This window comes from Myxine glutinosa, chromosome 7 (assembly GCF_964187855.1).
Source record: "Myxine glutinosa chromosome 7, kmMyxGlut1.1, whole genome shotgun sequence".
Taxonomy (NCBI): domain Eukaryota; kingdom Metazoa; phylum Chordata; class Myxini; order Myxiniformes; family Myxinidae; genus Myxine; species Myxine glutinosa.
Window position 1 is genome coordinate 60650006 of NC_136267.1, and position 22873 is coordinate 60672878.

At 43.7% G+C, this 22873-nt stretch overlaps 1 protein-coding gene across 19 annotated transcripts in view; it reads right to left on the reverse strand.

Annotated features, from left to right (window-relative positions):
* Positions 1–22631, reverse strand: part of LOC137414453 (growth factor receptor-bound protein 10-like) — a 248558-nt gene extending 225927 nt beyond the window's left edge. Inside the window, exons 1-3 of one of the 19 annotated variants that reach the window (XM_078781795.1) lie at positions 21938–22070; positions 2616–2681; positions 1413–1484 (exon numbers count right to left, since the gene is read on the reverse strand). In XM_078781795.1, coding sequence (XP_078637921.1) covers positions 1413–1484; positions 2616–2661 — 118 coding nt within the window. In that variant the 5' untranslated portion in view covers positions 2662–2681; positions 21938–22070. Of the gene's footprint in view, positions 1–1412; positions 1485–2615; positions 2682–6445; positions 6676–14241; positions 14919–21937 lie in introns of those variants that run through there. The other 18 variants (XM_078781793.1, XM_078781796.1, XM_078781811.1 and 15 more) reach the window with 18 other exon arrangements.
* Between the last annotated feature and the right edge of the window lie 242 nt (positions 22632–22873).

The following is a 22873-nucleotide window of genomic DNA, read 5'->3' on the forward strand; positions in this document are numbered from 1 at the left end:
TTCTGACCTCGCTGCAGCACCAGACTATCTCCTAAAGCTGGTTAGGTGTTCTTGCAAGGGTGGTTGCAGTGATAAACGTTGTGGTTGTCAGAAACTTGGGCTGCCTTGCACATTTGCATGTAGGGAGTGCAGAGGTATTTGTGCAAATGCAGACGAATCAGTGGACGTTTTCGAGGATGCTGATGATAGTGACCATGGAAGAGACGAAGTGACGTGTTAAATATTGTGAACGGACAGAAGGACATGGGTACAAATAGTTGTGGTAGTGTATTCAAACATGGTTAAATAAATAATTTAGAGTTGATTTGGTGTATTATTAAGAGTGATATTGTCATATAATTAATTTCCAAACATTGCAGTAGTCCAAAAAGTTCCCAAATCAGAAAGGACCTGAAAAACCATGTTCCACTCAATATATTTAAGTATAATTTTGGGCAGATATTTAGTAGACATCAAGGTCTCAGAAAAGTATTACTTCGTTTCTCTTGCAATTAGTGGCGGGTCCATTCACATTTTGACTGGACTAAAATGGCACCCAACACCAATGATTAAATCTTCTGGTGGCCAAATATTTGTTTTTCAATTATAGACTATTTTCCATTATTATACAGGTGTCTGTGGTACAAAAAAAATGAATCTGAATATATCATAAATGCTATATTTTCAACAACAGGGACACACAAACAAGAACACAAGAACATCCCTCCTTTCCCCACCATGTGTATGGACACCCAGTGAATCACCAAGAACAACAACAACAACAACAACAACCACAACATGCATTTTAAGGCCATTTTCCCTGCTAGAGCGGGGGATAGCCTTGCGGGCCCCATGACAATCTTCTCCATTTTGCCCTATTTTCTACATCTCCCCTTGTTAACCCCCTTGCCCGTATTTCTTCTTCCACCACCTTTAGCCAAGTCTTTCTCAGTCTTCGCCGTCCTCTACTTCCTTCTACATTCATTTCCATCATTCTACTCAACCAGTCACTTTCATCCTTCCTCAACACATGACCAAACCATCTCAACCTGTTTCTCTTCACAGCATCCATCACAGGCTCTATTCCCATCATCTTTCGCAATTCATCATTTGTCTTCCTCTCTCTCAACGATACTCCGCACATCCACCGAACCATTCACATTTCCACCCTTTCCAGCCTTCGTTGCTGCTCTACGTTCATGACCCATGTCTCGCTCCCATAAATCATAACACTTCTCACACATGCAGCATACACCTTTCCCTTCAGCTTCAACGACACTCCCCTCCTCGTCAGCACGCCACTCAGTTCCCGAAACTTCTCCCATGCACATCTCACTCTAGCAACCATTGCTGAGTCTGATCCACCTTTTCCATTCAGCATGTGAATCACCAACAACCTAAAATCAATATCACAACGCAAAATGCATTTTGACCTGCCTGTAATTGGAAAATGACAAAAGGTACTTTTGTAGGTATACTGCACAGAGTGGACGCTTGTGGATGAGCTGGAACAAAGAACAAACCAGGATGTAACAGAACAAAAAGTGCAGTAGAAAAGAGGAGGGAAGGGAACACACCAACAGTTCGTTTACATAACAGCAAAATAGAGGAAGATTTGGAGGAAAATGTCATTTTGTTTGTTATATGATATCGAGCCGTGGTTGTGCTGTGCCGTTTTGTTTACTTTTTATGTTTTATACATTTTTTAAAGTAATTATAAGTACAATTTTCTTTGATTAAACTTAGTAATTCTATGGAGTGCAAATCTTTTTTGACATGTAAACTTTGCATTTTTTTTTTAAGTGGACAATAAATTGAAATTGAATTGAATGAGAGCAAGGGGAGGGCAAGAAGACGGCTTACTTATGCTTACCTAAAATGGGGGACTGAACATAAAAAGTGCTATTGGTCTACAATGGTAAAACTTATATCCATAGAAATACCAAGAAATAAAATCTTACCTTCTGTACTCTTGCCTCATATTCATATTTTGATCTCAAATCCAAATTTCTTGAGTATATATAGCAATAATAACAAATTTTACCTCTGCTGTTCCAATACTTATGGAGGGCACTGTATATAAACATACGCACACGTATATGAGGATGAGGAGGTCCTGTGTGCGTGTGCATGTGCATGTCACTTTTCTTTGATTTCTATACAATTCCACACCCCTTCAACAATCACCAACAAATTTTGCATACGTGCTGGGGGTACCAGGGTCAGGTAATGGACATAACCCCTTCCAACCTTCCCTCCCTCCCCCCGGCAAGAAATTCAGATGTGCCACAGAAAGACAATGCTTGAGGGAGGATGCCGAATTGGCGACTGCCTTTCGAGGCTAACTTAGTCATGTGGTTCGCTCCAGAAAGACCATGGCTGATGGTGAGGCCCAAAAGTTTGAATGACCAATTTATTCAAGAGGACTTCAAGAGGTTCAAAGTAATTCAGCTTTGCACATCTTTATCCAAGTGGCAAGGTACAAGCCTCCCAAAAATGTTAATAGTGAGTGCGCAAAAAAGGAAACCCATGGGAACCTATTTTTAGGTGTTCATAACCCCCCAAAAATATTTTGCAGAGATGTTATGCCCATAAAAGCATAGGTTTTTTTCCCAGCAAAAATCTGAGATGATCACCTGGGAAAATAATGGCGCAACTTGGAGCTCGAGGAAGCCGAGACATCCCTCTAACAGTAGAAGCCTCTACGCAGCAAAACAACATCATCAATGTTAGAATTAATGCAATTTACACACTCTAGCTCAAAATTACGTGCAGCAAATCCGAAATGATGTTGACCAGCAAATGATATGGGTTGTTTCCGTTGATGTAAAACATCTAAATTTGTGAAAAAGTGATAGCATAAAAGGAAGTGACAGTTTTTAAAAGTTTGTAACATCAAGATACATGCCCCTTATATACATATTAAAGGAAAGACAGTAACATGATGAAAGATAACAGATTAGCTGTACACCGAGTCTTTCTTGAAAATGGCCAAAAACAAAATGAGATAGGGTGATAGGCAAGTTGCACATACTGGGTGTGTCATTAAGCCAAAGAATAAAAAGGGCCTCTGGGTGCTCACCAAATCCTAATAGATTGGCCTCTACAGCCCTATATTACCAAGTGCGTTCTTGCCAGCCTAACAACTGCTTTGCACAGCAACCTGAAGTCTGATAATTATTCATTGCGCTGGGAAAACTGTGCGCATTCAAAGTCAAAAGGTTGCTGCCCCACCACAACAGGGAAATTGCAAAGGTTAAATAGTAAGTAATAAAGCAATAGCAACATGTTCAAATTTTAAAAAAAGAATAAACCTCCAGGACAAAAAAAAGAAATAAAGAATAAAAAGAATAAAAGAATAAATAACAAAAATAATTAAAAAGAAAGAATATGGGTACTCCAGGACAAAGTAGGGAGAAGTATTCCACAGAGCTACACAACAATGCCACGAGGAGCACTAGGTTCTTGGTTCTGGGGGGGTGGCCAGATTGTTGTGATGGGGTCCCCATCATTATAACTAAAAACATGCTTTAAAATACAGGTATTACAAACATTGTTACGTGTGAGATTCAGAGTCGTTAGAAGAATGCAAAACCTCAGCATGGACCATGTGGTGATGTCAGTCAGTCAAATTTTTCCTGTAACAAGGAGGTCATGTTTAGGCTAAAATTGTCCTGTTTCTGTATGCCGTAGAGAGGCAGTGTTGTGTGCGGTAGTGATGATCTAGAATAAGGGTGTCACAGGCTCTGTCTCCCTTTTTGAGTGAGGTGAAGGGACCCCAAGAGTGTCAATATGATCTGGAAAAAGTAAGGATCACAAATGAAGATGCAACCAAGGAACTCCAGTGATATGGCCTTGACAAATATTTGGGTCCCAGAAAGACTGAGTAATGACATGACACATAGGTTAAAGGTCACGTTAAATATTGTAGGCTATAAAAGTTTGCAAATATCTCTTCCTTTTATTTGGCTGCATTTTCCTACAAAACAAAGTTGTGATATAATAATTAAGATGAGACATGGCCGCCCCCGTAGGGAGTGGATGCTTCTAATAAAGGAAATAAAAGAAATATCCGTGAATTTCAGATTCGTTCCATTTCCTGTTAGTACAAGCTGGCAGTGGCAGTGGATATAATAGGCATGACATATACCAACACACACACACACACACACACACACACACACACACACACACACACACACACACACACACACACACACACACACACACACACACACACACACACACACACACACACACACACACACACACACACACACACACACACACACACACTCCCCCTTTTACTAATATATGCAAAAATCTAGTATAATTTCTCTTCTGGCCCTAAAAAATATACAGTATATTTATAGTGGCACTCACAGTCCATACAACTCCCACTCCCACCACTCTCTTCCTCTCCCCCACCTCCTATATCATTATTTTAAGTTTACCCTGTGGATCGACGAGCCCCAGCTATGACCTTTCCATCAGAGTTTAAAAGCTCGAAGGTTTAGGTAGAGTGCCCGTCTACGAACCTTCGGCCTTTCCCGGGACCACATCGCCGGGTGTTTTTGTAATATGGACTGCATGATATCAACTTTTTGGACAAGTCGATCAGGAAGTTCTCCAACTGTTTCATTGTGCAGAGGCACACCCCTTTCTGGCAGGTATGTTTACAAGTATTTTCGACTTCTTTAAAAGTTTTTTTTAAGTCATTAAATTCTACAATTCTTATCTTATCTGGCAGGCATTACATATGTCCAGGCCACCCTGATTGAATTTGTGAACTGGGGATTTCTGTAGCATGCACGCTGGGAAATCTGGGGCGAAAATACGTCATATTGGAAGTGCCGTATGAAGCCAAGTCGAGGATATTTTGAAATTTTGACTTGCGATCTTGCATTTACACAGCTCTGAGCAATAAAAACTTCGGATTTACTCCAAATGAACTTGTGCGAACAACCTATAGAATTCACCTGATAAACACCTGGGATAGATGACCAGTTTATGCCCATTTTGACACCGCATGTGACACCAAATATTTAAATCGCCGGGGATTAATCACCTGCGATTCGCATGGACAAATCACCTCCAGTTGAACTGACACAGAACCAGAGATAGGATTAGCGAGTCTGGCCCAGCACAACAAGAAAGACAAATTTATCTCAACATTTTGCAGATGTCACTTGAGCACCATTTTTTTTTTTTTTTGCTCAATATCCACTTGATATTTACTTCAAATCTACTTAAACAAGCGTTATGCCGAGGTCCCCCGTCGGTGAAATGATGTGAGTTGACAAAGTGGAAGACGCAAGGCGGCCATCTTGGATTTTGACGTGGCGACCAAATTTTCAATACCGTTCTTCCTTATGCGTAGATACACCTACACACCAGATTAGAAGTTAGTAGTTCGTTTATCTTTCAACATATTTCGCTCACAAGGTTCAGACATACATATGGTGGCGGCCATCTTTGATTTTGACGTGGCGACCCAATATTCAATAGCGTTCTTCCATATGCCTAGATACACCCACCCACCAGATTAGAAGTTGGTACTTCGCTTATTTTTCAAGATATTCCGCTCACAAGGTTCAGACATACGTGGCGGTGGCCATCTTGGATTTCGAAGTGGCGACCCAATTTTCAATAGCGTTCTTCCTTGTGCCTCGATACACCCACACACCAGATTAGACGTTGGTACTTCGCTTATTTTTCAAGATATTCCGCTCACAAGGTTCAGACATACATGGCGTCAGACATACATGGCGGCGGCCATCTTGGATTTTGGCGTTGCTCCCACACACCAAATTAGAATTCGGTCCTTCGCTTACGCACGCACGCACGGACGCACGCACGCACGTTCGCATGCACGCCCGCACGCACGGACGGAGGGGAAAACCATAGTCCCCCTTTCGCTCCGCGGTGCGACGGGGGACAAAAATAATGCCATGTGCTTGATTGATTAGATATTATCGTACCGTTCACAGAAAAACATCAAAGAGCCAGCACCCAAGCCACACAGTATACATCAGAGGGAAAACTGATTAAATGTTCATGAAAATCCAGTTGGAGGAGGCAGGGAGAGTGGTAAGAGGGATGGAGGGAGGCTGGAGAGAGAAGCTGGAAAGAGGGTAGAGAGAGGATGGACAGAGGATGGAGAGAGGATGAAGACAGTGTGTTCCATAGGGAAGGTAAAGGGCAAGGGCAGCGGAGGGAAGGTAAAGGGCAGGGGCAGCAAAGGGAAGGTAAAGGGTAGGGGCAGCGGAGAGAGGGAAGATATCCCCTTCTGTGAAAAAAAAAAATTAACGATAACAAATTAATTCTTTATCATTATTTGCAAATTGTAAATTAAGTTTTACATTTACAGCATTACGTAAATAATACATCCTCTGCACTTGTTATTAATCTTTCCTATTAAATCAGCGTGTGTCGATATCGTTCAGCCTCAGGTTTAAGCTCATACCTTCAATGAGAGAAATGCAAATCTGTAATCCAGGAACAAATGAGGAGGGTGGACCTGAGTGAAAGGAGTGACAGGTGAGCCGATAATGGGATGGAACAACACCACCAATGGAGGAACTCGCTCAGCATAACCCTATCTTCAGAACCTCGATCTCGCCATGTGCTTTCCTCGAGCACTCACGTCCGATGCCAGAGCCTCGCCCCTGCCACGCCCACGTCCCGCCCTCGCTCGCTCGAGCACTCACGTCCGATGCCAGAGCCTCGCCCCTGCCACGCCCATGCACATGCCCCACCCTCCCTCGAGCACTCACCTCTGACACCAGAGCCTCGCCCCATCACTCACTCAATGACTGTTACCTGCACTATTCCCACCCCGCATAATTCCCCGCCCACAAACATCTCCCTGCTCCTCCAATGCCACCGTTGAACATCTTTATTTATCTCCATCCACCCAGCAGGCATCATCCTCGTACCTCCTTTTCTCCACTACCACCAGATGGCTGATTTTAGTTTTCTAAAAATCTACTCTAAATTATATTTACAGGTATTGTAAGTTTTTTCCATGATCATACCATAACTTAAGGCTGGTTAAAAAAAAAATCCTGTTTATCATCACTTTTTTTCAAAAAGGTGGGTAGGGAGGGAGGGTTTTTTTTTTGTGGTTTTTTTCAGAGTGAAATTTTAATGGATTGTTCAACGCACAATATGTTTTTTTCTTAAATATACTTGATCGGCCATACATGATGAATCATGTTATGATTTCTAAACTAGTAAACCTTCGTATGTACGCACTGATACGATTCAAATAAAGAAAATAAAGAAACCTATGTCACATTGAGTTCTGTTTACTTTTAATATTTGCTGACACATATAACAATGGTAGACCAAAACTTCGGCTTTTAAGAATAATGTCCGGTTGCCATACATGTATCTATCAGCAGCTATTGCCATAACATTCATACATATTTGACTAGAATTCCTCGCCACGAAATATCACTTCATGGTACCGGTACATGCATATTGTGCAGTTTGGCAGACATGGAAGAGGACATTAACCACATCAAAAGGATGTCTGGGTCGCATTTATACATCTATCTATCAGCAGCTACTGCTATTATAGCACTCATCGATGTATCTATCTATCAGCAGCTACTGCTATTATAGCACTCATAGATGTATCTATCTATCAGCAGCTACTGCGATTATAGCACTCATAGATGTATCTATATATCAGCAGCTACTGCTATTATAGCACTCATCGATGTATCTATCTATCAGCAGCTACTGCTATTATAGCACTCATAGATGTATCTATCTATCAGCAGCTACTGCTATTATAGCACTCATAGATGTATCTAAATATCAGCAGCTACTGCTATTAATATAGCACTCATAGATGTATCTATATATCAGCAGCTACTGCTATTATAGCACTCATATATGTATCTATCTATCAGCAGCTACTGCGATTATAGCACTCATAGATGTATCTATATATCAGCAGCTACTGCTATTATAGCACTCATAGATGTATCTATCTATCAGCAGCTACTGCTATTATAGCACTCATAGATGTATCTATCTATCAGCAGCTACTGCTATTATAGCACTCATAGATGTATCTAAATATCAGCAGCTACTGCTATTAATATAGCACTCATAGATGTATCTATATATCAGCAGCTACTGCTATTAATATAGCACTCATAGATGTATCTATCTATCAGCAGCTACTGCTATTATAGCACTCATAGATGTATCTATCTATCAGCAGCTACTGCTATTATAGCACTCATAGATGTATCTATCTATCAGCAGCTACTGCTATTAATATAGCACTCATAGATGTATCTATCTATCAGCAGCTACTGCTATTATAGCACTCATAGATGTATCTATCTATCAGCAGCTACTGCTATTAATATAGCACTCATAGATGTATCTATCTATCAGCAGCTACTGCTATTATAGCACCCATAGATGTATCTATCTATCAGCAGCTACTGCTATTATAGCACTCATAGATGTATCTATCTATCAGCAGCTATTCCTATTATAGCACTCTTAGATGTATCTATCTATCAGCAGCTACTGCTATTATAGCACTCATAGATGTATCTATCTATCAGCAGCTACTGCTATTATAGCACTCATAGATGTATCTATATATCAGCAGCTACTGCTATTATAGCACTCATAGATGTATCTATCTATCAGCAGCTATTCCTATTATAGCACTCTTAGATGTATCTATCTATCAGCAGCTACTGCTATTATAGCACTCATAGATGTATCTATCTATCAGCAGCTACTGCTATTACAGCACTCATAGATGTATCTATCTATCAGCAACTACTGCTATTAATATAGCACTCATAGATGTATCTATCTATCAGCAGGTACTGCTATTATAGCACTCATAGATGTATCTATCTATCAGCAGCTACTGCTATTATAGCACTCATAGATGTATCTATCTATCATCACCTACTACTACATGTAGTGCAGCGCTCGTTTAATTTTTGACTAGAAATCCACAGCAATAATTATCACGTGAGGCTCTCCCGTTTGCCGATGATATTTGGGTTCTCCTTCAGAATACCAACTACTTCTTGAACTTCCGAGTGGGTCTCTTCTCGGCAGTACGACTCTTACCGCAGGTACTGCATATAGGATATGACTCATCTGTGGTACTCAGCTCCTCAACACAGCCACACAAATAGCACACATCTTCATAGCCAGCCGTGTCGTATGGCTTCTCTGTCGCATCGTTGCATGTGAGATTGGCTTTGGCGTAGACATTATTGAAGACGTTTGCCTCATTGGTCTCCTGCAGATCGGCGAAGTTCGAGCACATGTAACTTGGCTCAGACAGTACGCGAGCACATACAAAATTCGAACCTGTTCCACTGAGCGGGAACGGATTTTACTGACTTCGCGAGCAAAAAATAAATAAAAAATTTTTAGAGGCGGATGACTTTTATGGGGCGGGCGGCGATGATAAACAGGAAAAAAAATTTAACCAGCCTAAGCTTCAATAATTTAGCAGTCACAAAAACGAAATACAAACATACTTGGGGAACCATAATTTCGACTACGGTAATTCTTCCTTTATAATGCCAAATATATTGTTCAGTTCTCCATCGGCAACTTCTGTTGTCTTACACTTGTGTCTTATTTGATTACTCTCCTTTTCCACCAGTTAATTCTCACATCTTGCTTTCAATGCGCAACCACCAGATCATAAGAATGTCACCACTGCCAAGTAACTTGTCTTCCCAAAAGGATATCTACTGATTCTACTCACTTCCACAGCATGAACCTTTCCCTCAAATGAAAAGATGGTGTGAACTTGCTGACCTGCAGAACATCTCTTCCACATCCCTGCCCGATGGGCACTTCCACAGCATGAACCTTTCCCTCAAATAGAAAGATGATGTGTTCTGGATGACCTGCAGAACATCTCTTCCACATCCACGCCCGATGGGCACTTCCACAGCATGAACCTTTCCCTCAAATAGAAAGATGATGTGTTCTGGATGACCTGCAGAACATCTCTTCCACATCCCTGCCTGATGGGCACTTCCACAGCATGAACCTTTCCCTCAAATAGAAAGATGATGTGTTCTGGATGACCTGCAGAACATCTCTTCCACATCCACGCCCGATGGGCACTTCCACAGCATGAACCTTTCCCTCAAATAGAAAGATGATGTGTTCTGGATGACCTGCAGAACATCTCTTCCACATCCACGCCCGATGGGCACTTCCACAGCATGAACCTTTCCCTCAAATAGAAAGATGATGTGTTCTGGATGACCTGCAGAACATCTCTTCCACATCCACGCCCGATGGGCACTTCCACAGCATGAACCTTTCCCTTAAATAGAAAGATGATGTGTTCTGGATGACCTGCAGAACATCTCTTCCACATCCACGCCCGATGGGCACTTCCACAGCATGAACCTTTCCCTCAAATAGAAAGATGATGTGTTCTGGATGACCTGCAGAACATCTCTTCCACATCCACGCCCGATGGCATCACAACTGCACTTTCCCATCTTTAAACCTTACTCATGGCCAACATTGCCTTGACAATACCTCCATGTCGGCTTCAAAAAACTGATGCCCTCTTGAAACACTTCAACACCGAACCAAGTATTTTGTTTTCAATCCCACACGAGGCTGATTATATTCTGCAATTTATTTATTTGCTCAACTCAAAGCTACATTTTCATCATATTCCATTTCTGACCCCAACCTTTTTGATTCCATCCCATCCTATCAGATCCATGCTTTTCCATCACATACCATCTCACCCCCTCCAATCACATCTCTTCCTAAGCAGCAATCACACCACATCCTAGTGACCAAACTAACGTAGGCCCAACATTGACAAAATTTAAACTTTAGGCCAATGGTAGTGTACCAGCTGGGATCTCTTCCCATTCTTTCAAACACATCCAAATCTACCCCATCTCATCACATCCCTTCCCAACACATCATACCAGATCTTTTCTCATCACATACCATTCCCTTTCCTGCTAAAACATCCCATTCTACCCCCATCTCATCCCCTCCCATCACACAACATTCCATTGCATCCTTTTTTGGAAGGTATTTATTCGAAGGGTACAAGGAATATAAGAATGTAATAAAAGTGAGGTTTATAATTCCATCGTTTCAAGAGGGTTTAACATAATCCCAAACTATTCTGTGTTACAGACATGAGAAGGCTTCCTTCACGCACACTTTGCCATTGGTGTTCATTATATAGCATGACATTGGTTTCCATTACAAGTTTTGGCTTGTGCTGTGAACATGCAGCTCTTTGGAACACCCTGGTGTATTATCAAAACAAAACACTGCACTTTGCTGAATCTGCCAAAATATATGGTTACAAGATAACTCACACACCCACTTTTAGTAAATGCAGGAGAGCCAGAGACAGAGAGACAGAGAGAGAAGGCCAGTCCGAATCGCCAAACATCAGTGCCCGACCTCACCAATGCTCTTGTGGCTAAATGGAAGCAAATCCCCGCAGCAATGTTCCAACAGCTAGTGGAAAGCCTTCCCAGAAGTGTGGAGGCTGTTGTAGCAGCAAAGGGGGGACCAACTCCATGTTAATGCCCATGATTTTGGAATTAGATTTTCGATGAGCACATACGGGTGTGATGTTCAGGTGTCAACATACTTTTGTAGTGTACATACATACATACATATACCACACGGCCCAATGCAGCTAACACCTGCAAACCTACTCCCTTTAATGTATCTACTCAGCAACCCCTCCTGCCACTCCCCTCTATCCCTTCACATGTTTCCCTCAAACCCTTCATACACTCCCACTTGTTCTCCTTTACCCACTGCCTTCTTTACACCTTCGCATACTTCCACTCAACCCAATCACTCACTTCCCTCAATCCCTTCATGCACTCGCACTTATATCCCTTGTCTCACTCCCCTTTCTACTCTTTCACCCCTGAGCAAAAGCTGCAGGTTTAAGCTAATTTGGTTAAGTGGTGCAGGAGTGTATAAAAGTCAAACAACAAACACCTCGAATGATCATGAGAATTTCCAATGTCTATGGTTTTCATGCAAAGAGACACATTTTATTATATTATGACTTGTAAAGGCCACTACCTCCAGGAATAGCGCTACACGTACACACACATGCACTATTCAGCCTTGAGAACTCGGGCTAATTACGTACAAAAACCTTCATTTATTATACAAATTACTCATCCCTTTATTTGGGCGGTGTATTAGCCAGATCACTGCCTTGATCGCTCCTGAAAAAAGAAAACTCAGCTTGCATACATGAAGCAAAAATATGCCGACTGCTTGTGTAGATCCAGTATATTCAATACAGCGTGGTTATCATTTACACCCATGTTGTAGACAGCAGTTCGTCGAGCAAGTATCGTTGGACTAAGTCTTTCACGAACCAGCTGGCCAACGTTGACTTTTGACTGAAATTTGTCCAGGATACTGACAGTAACTCGCCGACTCTTCCCACAAGACATCATGGGATCTTTACCATCCACTTACTAATGCTAGCAAGTGGGACACCCGACTTATCATCTGCCTGCAAAACACTGATCAAACAGTTTGTAGTCGAGATGGGAAGTGAACCCAGATGTCGAACCGAATGAACAAACAAAATATTTTTCTCCAAAATCACAACTCTCAGATTTCTCAAAAAAAATTCTCACATTTCCATGTCAGATACGATTTCCAATGTCAGATTTCCATTTTGCCATAAATGTAATGCACATCATGTGGATGATCACATCATGAATAGTCAACAACTACGTCTTCGACCCATGAATGTGCTTTACACAAGAAGATTGTCCAAGAAAATGCTCAAGAAGGGCCCATGTAACAACTTCACAGCTGTTAAACCGAGTGTCTGCAAAGTCCATCGGGAGAATCCTGGCAAGAAAGGTTTTTTAAGCTTGAGAAGAATTGTTTCCTCGAAGCATGGAATGATAGATAATTCATGGAAAATGTATCTGCTCATATTCCGGGAGTAAGATCAACATTAAATAGATGAATTCCATTTGAACTGCAATCAAATAAATTTTTTTAATCAAGTACTATAATACAAGAAAATGCAGTTTGAAATACAAAAAAAGGGATACAAAAAAGGGATACAGAAAAAGGGATACAAAAAGGGGATACAAAAAAGGGGATACAAAAAAGGGGATACAAAAAAAGGGATACAAAAAAAGGGATACAAAAAAAGGGATACAAAAAAAGGGATACAAAAAAAGGGATACAAAAAAAGGGATACAAAAAAAGGGATACAAAAAAAGGGATACAAAAAAAGGGATACAAAAAAGGGATACAAAAAAGGGGATACAAAAAAAGGGATACAAAAAAAGGGATACAAAAAAGGGGATACAAAAAAAGGGGATACAAAAAGGGGATACAAAAAGGGGATACAAAAAAAGGGATACAAAAAGGGGATACAAAAAAGGGGATACAAAAAAGGGGATACAAAAAAAGGGGATACAAAAAGGGGATACAAAAAAGGGGATACAAAAAAAGGGATACAAAAAAAGGGATACAAAAAAAAGGGATACAAAAAAAGGGATACAAAAAAAGTAATCAACCAGTTTATTCATTGGCTGTGATACGAACCCAATCTCTGCCATTTATTTAATTTCACATGAGAAGGGAGGGAGGAGGGGGGGGGGTAAAGGAGGAGTGGGGAGAACAGTGAGGCAGGCACAGAGACAAAACCAGGAAGTTTAATTTACTTATTTCATGGGTAACGAGGATTGTAGGGTGAGCAATGAACAAACCGAGATCGCATTCACTTTTTGGCAAGACCCTCTCAGAGGGGTGACGATCACTAAATACGAATACAACTACAAGTACGGCGAGTTATAACATTACAGGTGGAATATAAATCTAGCAAAGAAAAGAAGACCACTCCTTTTGAATCCTCAGATGCATAGAGCTGCCAAAGCAGTTTCCTAGGTTATTGGGTACAATCCTGAGCGGGCCGCCGCTCCGACGCAGGATACTCGAATGGCTCTTTCTTTTATTTTCTGTTTTTTTTTTTTTAAGAATGGCTCGTACTCATTTTGCTGACCTCAGAAGGATGACAGGCTGAGTCAACCCACCTGGTGCTAATTCAACAGCACAACAGGGGCTCAAACTCAAGATCCAAATATCTTAAGCCAACACCAGGCTTAAATGAAGCAAATGTGACAGTTTCATTGGTAATCCAAATTATGGATCACAATGAAGATAGCATATGTATAATAAGAATTATAATCCACCCACCAAAGCAGCGGGTCACTCCATTCCCGAGCAGGCCGTTGGAGATCTGCTGATGCTTGAAAAGAGTGATGGAGAAGAGACAATAAAAAGCACACAGATTCTATCCCTTTTACTGCAGATCTACCGGTTGGCTGGTGTTGTAACGAACACTTCGATGTGACACACAGCTTGAACGACTCCAGCTCGCAGTTCCACTCTCGATCGAAGACATTCACTGGGCTAATGCAAACTGTGCGGATGTTTCATCACCCCTATCAGCAAATACTCTCAACCCTCTACCCCGATCGCTCCCCCCATCGGCGCACACCCACGGCAACCGAGCTTACGCCACTCTTCTATCCTCTCCTCCCCTCTCGACTTACCAACCCATCCACTCCTCTCATACACTACATTCCACTTCCTTTCATGCCCCTCCCCTCTACTCCACGAGTACTGCTCTCCACTCTGCCACTTCCCTTCCATTCTCCCTTCCCCTGCTCTCCACTTTATCTTCTCCTCTCCAATCCACCCTACTCCACGCCCCTTTCCTCTTTCTCCCTCCCCCCTCGGCCCTCACCTCTTCCCTACTCCACTCCACTTCACTTCACTTCAGACTCCCACGCTTCAACTCCACTGTCCCTTCCACTGTTATCCACCCCATTCCTTCTCCTCCCTCCCTCTTTATATTCCTCCCCCTCTTCATTCCTCTCTCTCTCCCCTAATCCTCTTCCCCACTCTTCCTCTCTCCCCCCCCTTCCCCCACCCCCATTCCCTCCATTCCCCTCCAGAGAGAGCACAGGTAATGTTGTACCTCTCTCTCTCTCTTTCTCCCTCTCTCCCTCCCTCTCACCCACTCTCCCTCTCTCCCTCTTTCCCTCTTCCTCACTTCCTCTCTCCCTCTCTATCTCTCTCCCTCACTCCCTCTCTCTCCTCACTCCCTCTCTCCCTCACTTCCTCACTCCCTCTCTCCTTCTATCCCTCTCTTTATGTGTGACGTGAGGTTCACCTCTTCATTTTAAAGAAACAGTCCAGCCAGGCTGCTGACCGTGTCCGGCTCGACCAACGAAGCGCACGAACACAAACCGAACGCACGAACACGAAGTGCCGAACACAAACGTTACCCAAAAAACTTTTTATTCTTCTCTTTATTACCAATTGCACCGAAACGGTCTCATCCTCGGCCAAAGTGCGCATTTCACAATGGTCTTTGTGATGAGACGTAAAAAGCCGGACGAAACCGGTAATCAAGAACAAGATAAACGATCAGTGCGTGCGTGTCAATCCTGCAGAGCCGGTCATACAGTAAGTAACCTGTTTGTAATGAGCACATGTCACTCGTATACTCATCTATTCGGGTCAAGTCGTACGTTGTTGTTGTATCCTTATGCCCGACTTGATTGATCGATGACTTTGCACTGGCGGATCCGGGTGAGGTTCGAAGGTTCTAACGAACTCTCTCCACCGGCCACCGTAGCCCCCTTGATCGAACCAGATTTATCCTTTCCAAATAAGCATTTCTCATTCAACCAGCTGATTATATTGATCACAGATCGATAATGTCATTGCATAATCTTCTACTATATAAGAGAGCTGTCTGTCTGTCTGTCTGTCTGTCTGTGTGTGTGTCGCCATTTTTCTCAGAGATGGCTGAACGGATCTTCGTCAAACTTTCAGAGGTTCATCAGTGAATGATTGGGAGTGTTTTAGGCAAAAAAACAAATTCTGCAAAAAAAAAAGTTAGTTTTTGGGGATTTAAAAAAAAAAAATCACACAAGAGTGCTTAAGCCTTTTTTCATGAATGACAGTTATATACAATTAGTACACATTCACATACATAAATACAAAACAATCACCAGACATTTGAAAACAAATAAATCAAACCATTCCGGAAGTGTACGAAGTTAGTGGTATGGCTTCTTCTTCTTCTTCCTGATCGGCATCACACTCAACTCAGAAACGTGATGAACGGCACATTCAACAGCACATATTCAACGAAAAGGTGATGAACCCCCTTCCACTCCCCTCCTCACCCCTCCCTCTCCTGCCTCTCCTGCCTCCCAACCCCCAGCCCGGCAATGCCGGGTACTTCTGCTAGTATTAAATAAATAAAATTCGTCAGATGTCTGTCTGTGTGTCTGTCTGTCTGTTCATGTTTTTTGCAAAGACCGCTGGGCAGACAACCACCAAATTTGGCACACAGACCAAGTCCGACCCAGGGATTGTCCAAAGGGTATTTTCATCCACCGCCTCAGCATTTAAAGACCCCTAAGACTCTTTTCACATGCTTTTTACATGCTTGAGAGATTAGACCACTTAAGACCCCAAAGACCCATAAGACCCTGCTCTCAAATCTCCCTGCTCTCAAATGTTGTGTTTGTGTCCTGCCCCCTCTCTCCCCATCTTGTCTACCACTCCCGATGTTATTTGTTTTATGTGTCTGTTTGTCTTTCTGTGTGATTAATGTTCGCTCTTTCACGAGCCTCGATCTTGTATACAAAAAAAAACCACCATCTCTTATCTTCCCCCATCCAAAACCTTGATCTTTTCTACCCCCACTAATTCACCCCAGATCCACCTTGTTTGAAATTCCAACTTCTTTCCTGGAAGTCCTGGCAGTGTCCATATGTTTATACCTCTCCCACCCCCCCCCCCCCCCTTCACATGCCTCCCCCCTAAAGCCCTCCCTCCCACAGATCTCTCGATGTCTCCATGTCTCTCGGTCCCTGCTCTCAAATGTTGTGTTTGTGTCCTGCCCCCTCTCTCCCCATCTTGTCTACCGCTCCCGATGTTATTTGTTTTATGTGTCTGTTTGTCTTTCTGTGTGATTAATGTTCACTCTTTCACGAGCCTCGATGTTGTATACAAAAAAAAAAAAAAAAAAAGACCATGAAAATCCTTAAGACCCTTTAAAACCCAAATACCACAAAGACCCTTTAGACCTTTTAGACCCCGAAGGTCCCTATAAACCTTGCAGACCCCTAAGGCCCTTTAATACTTAAAATACTCTTAAGACCCTGAAGACCGTTATGACCATTTAAGGTCCCTAAGCCTTTAAAGACTCCTAAGACACTCAAGACCCCAAAACCTTTATGACCCCTAAAACCCCGCAAACCCGTAAGACTCCAAAGAACTGGAAGACCTTTTAGATCCCAAAGACCTCAACGACCCTCAAGATCTTGAATACTCTTAAAACCCCAAAGACCCTTAAGGCCTCCAAAGACCTCAAAGACCCCAAAGACATGGAAGACCCTTTATACTCCAAAGACCTCAAAAACTCTTAAAACCTCGATGACCCTTAAGACCTGGAAGACCTCGAAGACCCTTTAAGACCCTGGAGACCCTTTTATCCACGGGAATCACCTAAACTCACTGCATTAACGAGAATGACACTCAGTGCAGAGCATACCTCCACCTGGTTGGCCCCATCTCCCAATGGTGAAGAATCACTTTTAAAATTCTAGTAGCCGGATCCGAATCCGGATCTTCACCAAAATCTAATAATTTAGTCCTTGTGACATACGCTACATTTCTGCCAAATTTCGTCTGAATCCGTCCACAACTATTTGAGATATTTTGTTCACAACCGGACAAACAAACAAACAGACAGTGGTGAAAACATAACCTCCATCCACCTTTGGTGGCGGAGGTAATTAAACCAAACCAGGATCACCTCAACAACATTTTTTTAATGAACTATCCAGCCCCATACCTCCAGTCCAGGCTCCCCTGCCCCCTTCTCAGTTATCCCTGCACCCCCCCCCCCCCCCCCCTCGGCTCTGCTGCCCCCTTCTCAGTTATCCCTGCTAGAGTCCCTATATAAAGAGAGTTGCGCCATGCGCTGACCCGAGATTTCTGGTCACGTGATTTCGTGGCGCCATTTTGTGTCTAACTTCACCGTGCGTGAACGTCAGCTTGGTACGGGAATGTTGTTTATTGCCAAACAAAATGACTAGTTCTGCTTTTGGTTGTTCAAACCAATCTGGGAAATTTAAGATGTATAGATTTCCAAGTGATAAAGTCAGAAATATGGAAAAGAAATATGTCAGAATAATAATAAAAATAATAAAGTCAGAAATATATATATATATAAATATATAAAAATACTATATATAAATATAAATATAAATATATAAATATAAATATATATTATATAAAATAATATATTATAAAATATATTATATTTATATTATATATATTATATATATTATTATATATATATTATTATATATATAATAATATATATATTATTATTATATAATATATATATATATAATATATAATATAATAATATATATATAATATTAATATATATATATATAATATATAATTATATATATATATAATTATAAAATAATATATATAATATATATATAATATATATTATATATATTATATATTATATATTATATTATATATTATATATTATATTATAATATATAATAATATTATAATATAATTATAATATAATTATAATTATAATTATATATAATATAATTATAATTATATATAATATAATTATATATATATATATATATTATATATAATATATAATTATATAATAATATATAATATATATATATATATATATATTATATATATTATTATATATATTATTATATATATATTATATATATTATTATATATATATATTATATATATATATTATATATATTATATATATTATTATATATATTATATATTATATATATATATATATATATTATATATATTATATATATTAAAATAATAATATATTATATAAAAAAAATATAAAATATTATATAATTTTATAAAATATATAAAAAATATAAATATATATAAAAAATATATATAAATATATAAATATAAAAATATATAAAAATAATAAAATAAAAATTATAAATAATAAAAAAATAACAAAATAATAAAAAGTCAAAAATATGGCAATACCACGTACAGAATTTGTTTTAAGTGTGTTAGACTATATGTCGGCTGGAAGTCCTACACCGGAATTGCTCTCGGCACCCTTTAAAAAATATTGGATATGCCCACACTCCTTTCTAAAAGTTATTAAAATTCAGAGAACGACAGCATTGGTTTGTCTTACTTATAATGTTAGCTCTTATATGCAGTGTTGGCTTGTAATATGCATTGCCATACCACTTTTAATATCACCACACAGCTCTTTTTCACAGCAATAGCTGAGTTTTTGACAAAACAAATATCACCTGTATGTAATAATAAGACTAAATATGTGTAGTAAATTTTTTTTTAGCAGGTTTAGAATATATCACCCCATATCGCGAATGGACATGTATATCTAATCCGACACACTTAGACACAAAATGGCGTCCAAATTTGAGTTGCCACAACTCTCTATATACAGGGACTCTAATCCCTGCACCCCCCCCCCCCCCTCGGCTCTCTGCCCCCTTCTCAGTTATCCCTGCACCCCCACCCCCTCGGCTATTCTGCCCCCTTCTCAGTTATCCCTGCACCCCCCCCCCTCGGCTCTTCTGCCCCCTCTCAGTTATCCCTGCAGCCCCCCCCCCTCGGCTCTTCTGCCCCCTTCTCAGTTATCCCTGCACCCCCCTTCATTGGCTCTTCTGCCCCCTTCTCAGTTATCCCTGCGCCCCCCTCGGCTATCCTGCCCCCTTCTCAGTTATCCCTGCACCCCCCCCCCCCCTTCGGCTATCCTGCCCCCTTCTCAGTTATCCCTGCACCCCCCCCCCCTCGGCTCTTCTGCACCCTTCTCAGTTATCCCTATACCCCCCTTCCTTGGCTCTTCTGCCCTCTTCTCAGTTATCCCTGCGCCCCCTCGGCTCTCCTGCCCCCTTCTCAGTTATCCCTGCACCTCCCCCCCCCCCCTCAGCTCTCCTGCCCCCTTCTGAGTTATCCCTGCATCCCCCCCCCCCTCGGCTCTTCTGCCCCCTTCTCAGTTATCCCTGCACCCCCCCCCCCTCGGCTCTTCTGCCCCCTTCTCTGTTATCCCAGCACTCCCCCCCTCAGCTCTTCTGCCCCCTTCTCAGTTATCCCTGCACCCCCCCCCCCTTCCTTGGCTCTTCTGCCCCCTTCTCAGTTATCCCTGCACCCCCCTTCGGCTCTCCTGCCCCTTCTCAGTCATCCCTGCCCCCCCCCCCCTCGGCTCTCCTGCCCCCTTCTCAGTTATCCCTGCCCCCCCCCTCGGCTCTCCTGCCCCCTTCTCAGTTATCCCTGCACCCCCCTTCGGCTCCCCTGCCACCTTCTCAGTTATCCCTGCATCCCCCCCTTCGGCTCTCCTGCCCCCTTCTCAGTTATCCCTGCACTCCCCCCACCCCCCGGCTCTTCTGCCCTATTCTTACTGCTACCAGCCCCGCCATGCCCTCCGCCATGTCCATGTCCCCTTCCTCCCCGTCATCCCCCCCCCCCCCGTCGCCCCCCCCCCAAGTCCACCGTCATGCTCCCCATGCCTCCCGTCATGCCCTCTGTCATGCCCTCCCCTCCCCCCCCCCCCCATGCCCTCTGTCATGCCCTCCCCTCCCCCCCACATTCCTCCCGTCATGCCCTCCCCTCCCCCCCCCCATTCCCCCCGTCATGCCCTCCCCTCCCCCCCCCCATTCCCCCCGTCATGCCCTCTCCCCCCTCCCCATTCCCATTCCCCCCGCCATGTCCTCCCCTCCCCCCCCCCATTCCCCCCCACCCAAGTCCACCGTCATGCTCCCCATGCCTCCCATCATGCCCTCCCCTCCCCCCCCATTCCCCCCGCCATGCCCTCCCCTCCCCCCCTATTCCCCCCGCCATGCCCTCCCCTCCCCCCCCATTCCCCCCCACCCAAGTCCACCGTCATGCTCCCCATGCCTCCCGTCATGCCCTCCCCTCCCCCCCCATTCCCCCCGTCATGCCCTCCCCTCCCCCCCACCCAAGTCCACCGTCATGCTCCCCATGCCTCCCGTCATGCCCCCCGCCATGCCCTCCCCTCCCCCCCCCATCATGCCCTCTCCCCCCCATTCCCCCCACCATGCCCTCCCCTCCCCATTCCCCCGCCATGCCCTCTCCCCCCCATTCCCCCCGCCATGCCCTCTCCCCCCCATTCCCCCCGTCATGCCCTCTCCCCCCTGCCATGCCCTCCCCTCCTCTCCCCCCCCCATTACCCCCGCCATGCCCTCCCCTCCTCTCCTCTCCCCCCCCCATTCCCCCCGTCATGCCCTCCCCCCCCCCCCCATTCCCCCCTGTCATGCCCTCTCCCCCCCATTCCCCCCGTCATGCCCTCTCCACCCCCCATTCCCCCCGCCATGCCCTCTCCCCGCCATGCCCTCTCCCCCCCATTCCCCCCGCCATGCCCTCTCCCCCCCATTCCCCCCGCCATGCCCTCTCCCCCCCCATTCCCCCCGCCATACCCTCTCCCCCCCATTCCCCCCGTCATGCCCTCTCCCCCCCCCTTCCCCCCGCCATGCCCTCTCCCCCCCCTTCCCCCCGCCATGCCCTCTCCCCCCCATTCCCCCCGCAATGCCCTCCCCTCCCCTCCCCCCCCCATTCCCCCCGTCATGCCTTCTCCCCCCATTCCCCCCGCCATGCCCTCCGCTACCAAACCAAACACGATCAAGCCCACGCTTCTAAAATCCTCGATCCGTCCGTACTTTTCAAAGGGAAGGACACAAGACACCAATCTATAGATAGCTGTAGATTCACATGTAAAACCACCATTCTCCGAGCGACTGCACTGTATGTGGTAGTTTGGGAGCGAGACCACGTGTCCCCTTACCTCGAACCTGGAATCTTCTTCCTCCTGTAGTTGCCTCAGGTGTTCGTCCTGCATTGTTCTCGCAACTCGCGGCTGTCTCTCCTCGTCGTGTTTAAACATCACGGATCGCCATTCCCTGCGCCGTGCGGTGTCCTCATCCCGCACTCTCTCGTAGTTTATTCGGGGGTTGGAGTACGAAGGCCCCGGGGCCGCCCTGTCTGCCCGAACTCGCAGCCACAAGCCCGGATCGTGCCCATGAGAGGCTGTTACGTGGCTCGGTCTCTCACAGGATTTTTATATAACATATATCGATCGGACGCCTCACTCGACCCGGTGTCCGCCCGCGAACTTTTCCTCTACCTTGTCGTTACCTCAGGTATAGGTGTGCCACGTGTGCCTCCATGTTCGTTTGTGCACTGGACGTTCACGTCTCGACTGGTTGTTCCCACTTGACGGTGGAAGAGATGTCCACCTGCTGAAAGATCACGTGATAAGCTTTCACAAACAAATACCCCTGACCTTTAACCTCTCGAGGGTTCCCACCCGAACCCTGTGGGTACAAACCCCGATCCCCGATTAAGGCCGATATAGACAGAGGAGCTTGGAGTTCATTTTCAACCCCACTTGCTGTACAAACTCACGACATAGACAATTGCACTGTAACAGACATAATGGCGCACACAGCGTGTCCTTAATCCACCCCGCGTGGTGTCCCAAAGCATTCCATCAATCATTCATTCATGTCCATTACTTGTCCTCAAACTAAGAGCTACAACTGCGCACATTATGGTGTTGCCTTCATTTTTAATTACTAGGGCATGCCCGTACTATATCTATATCTAAAATTATATCCCCCCCCCTCTATTTACATGAAATGGTTTGGTCCAAAGCGAACGGCTTGCGAGTGGTGACAATCCCCCCCCTCTATTTACATGCAATGGTTTGGTCCAAAGCGAA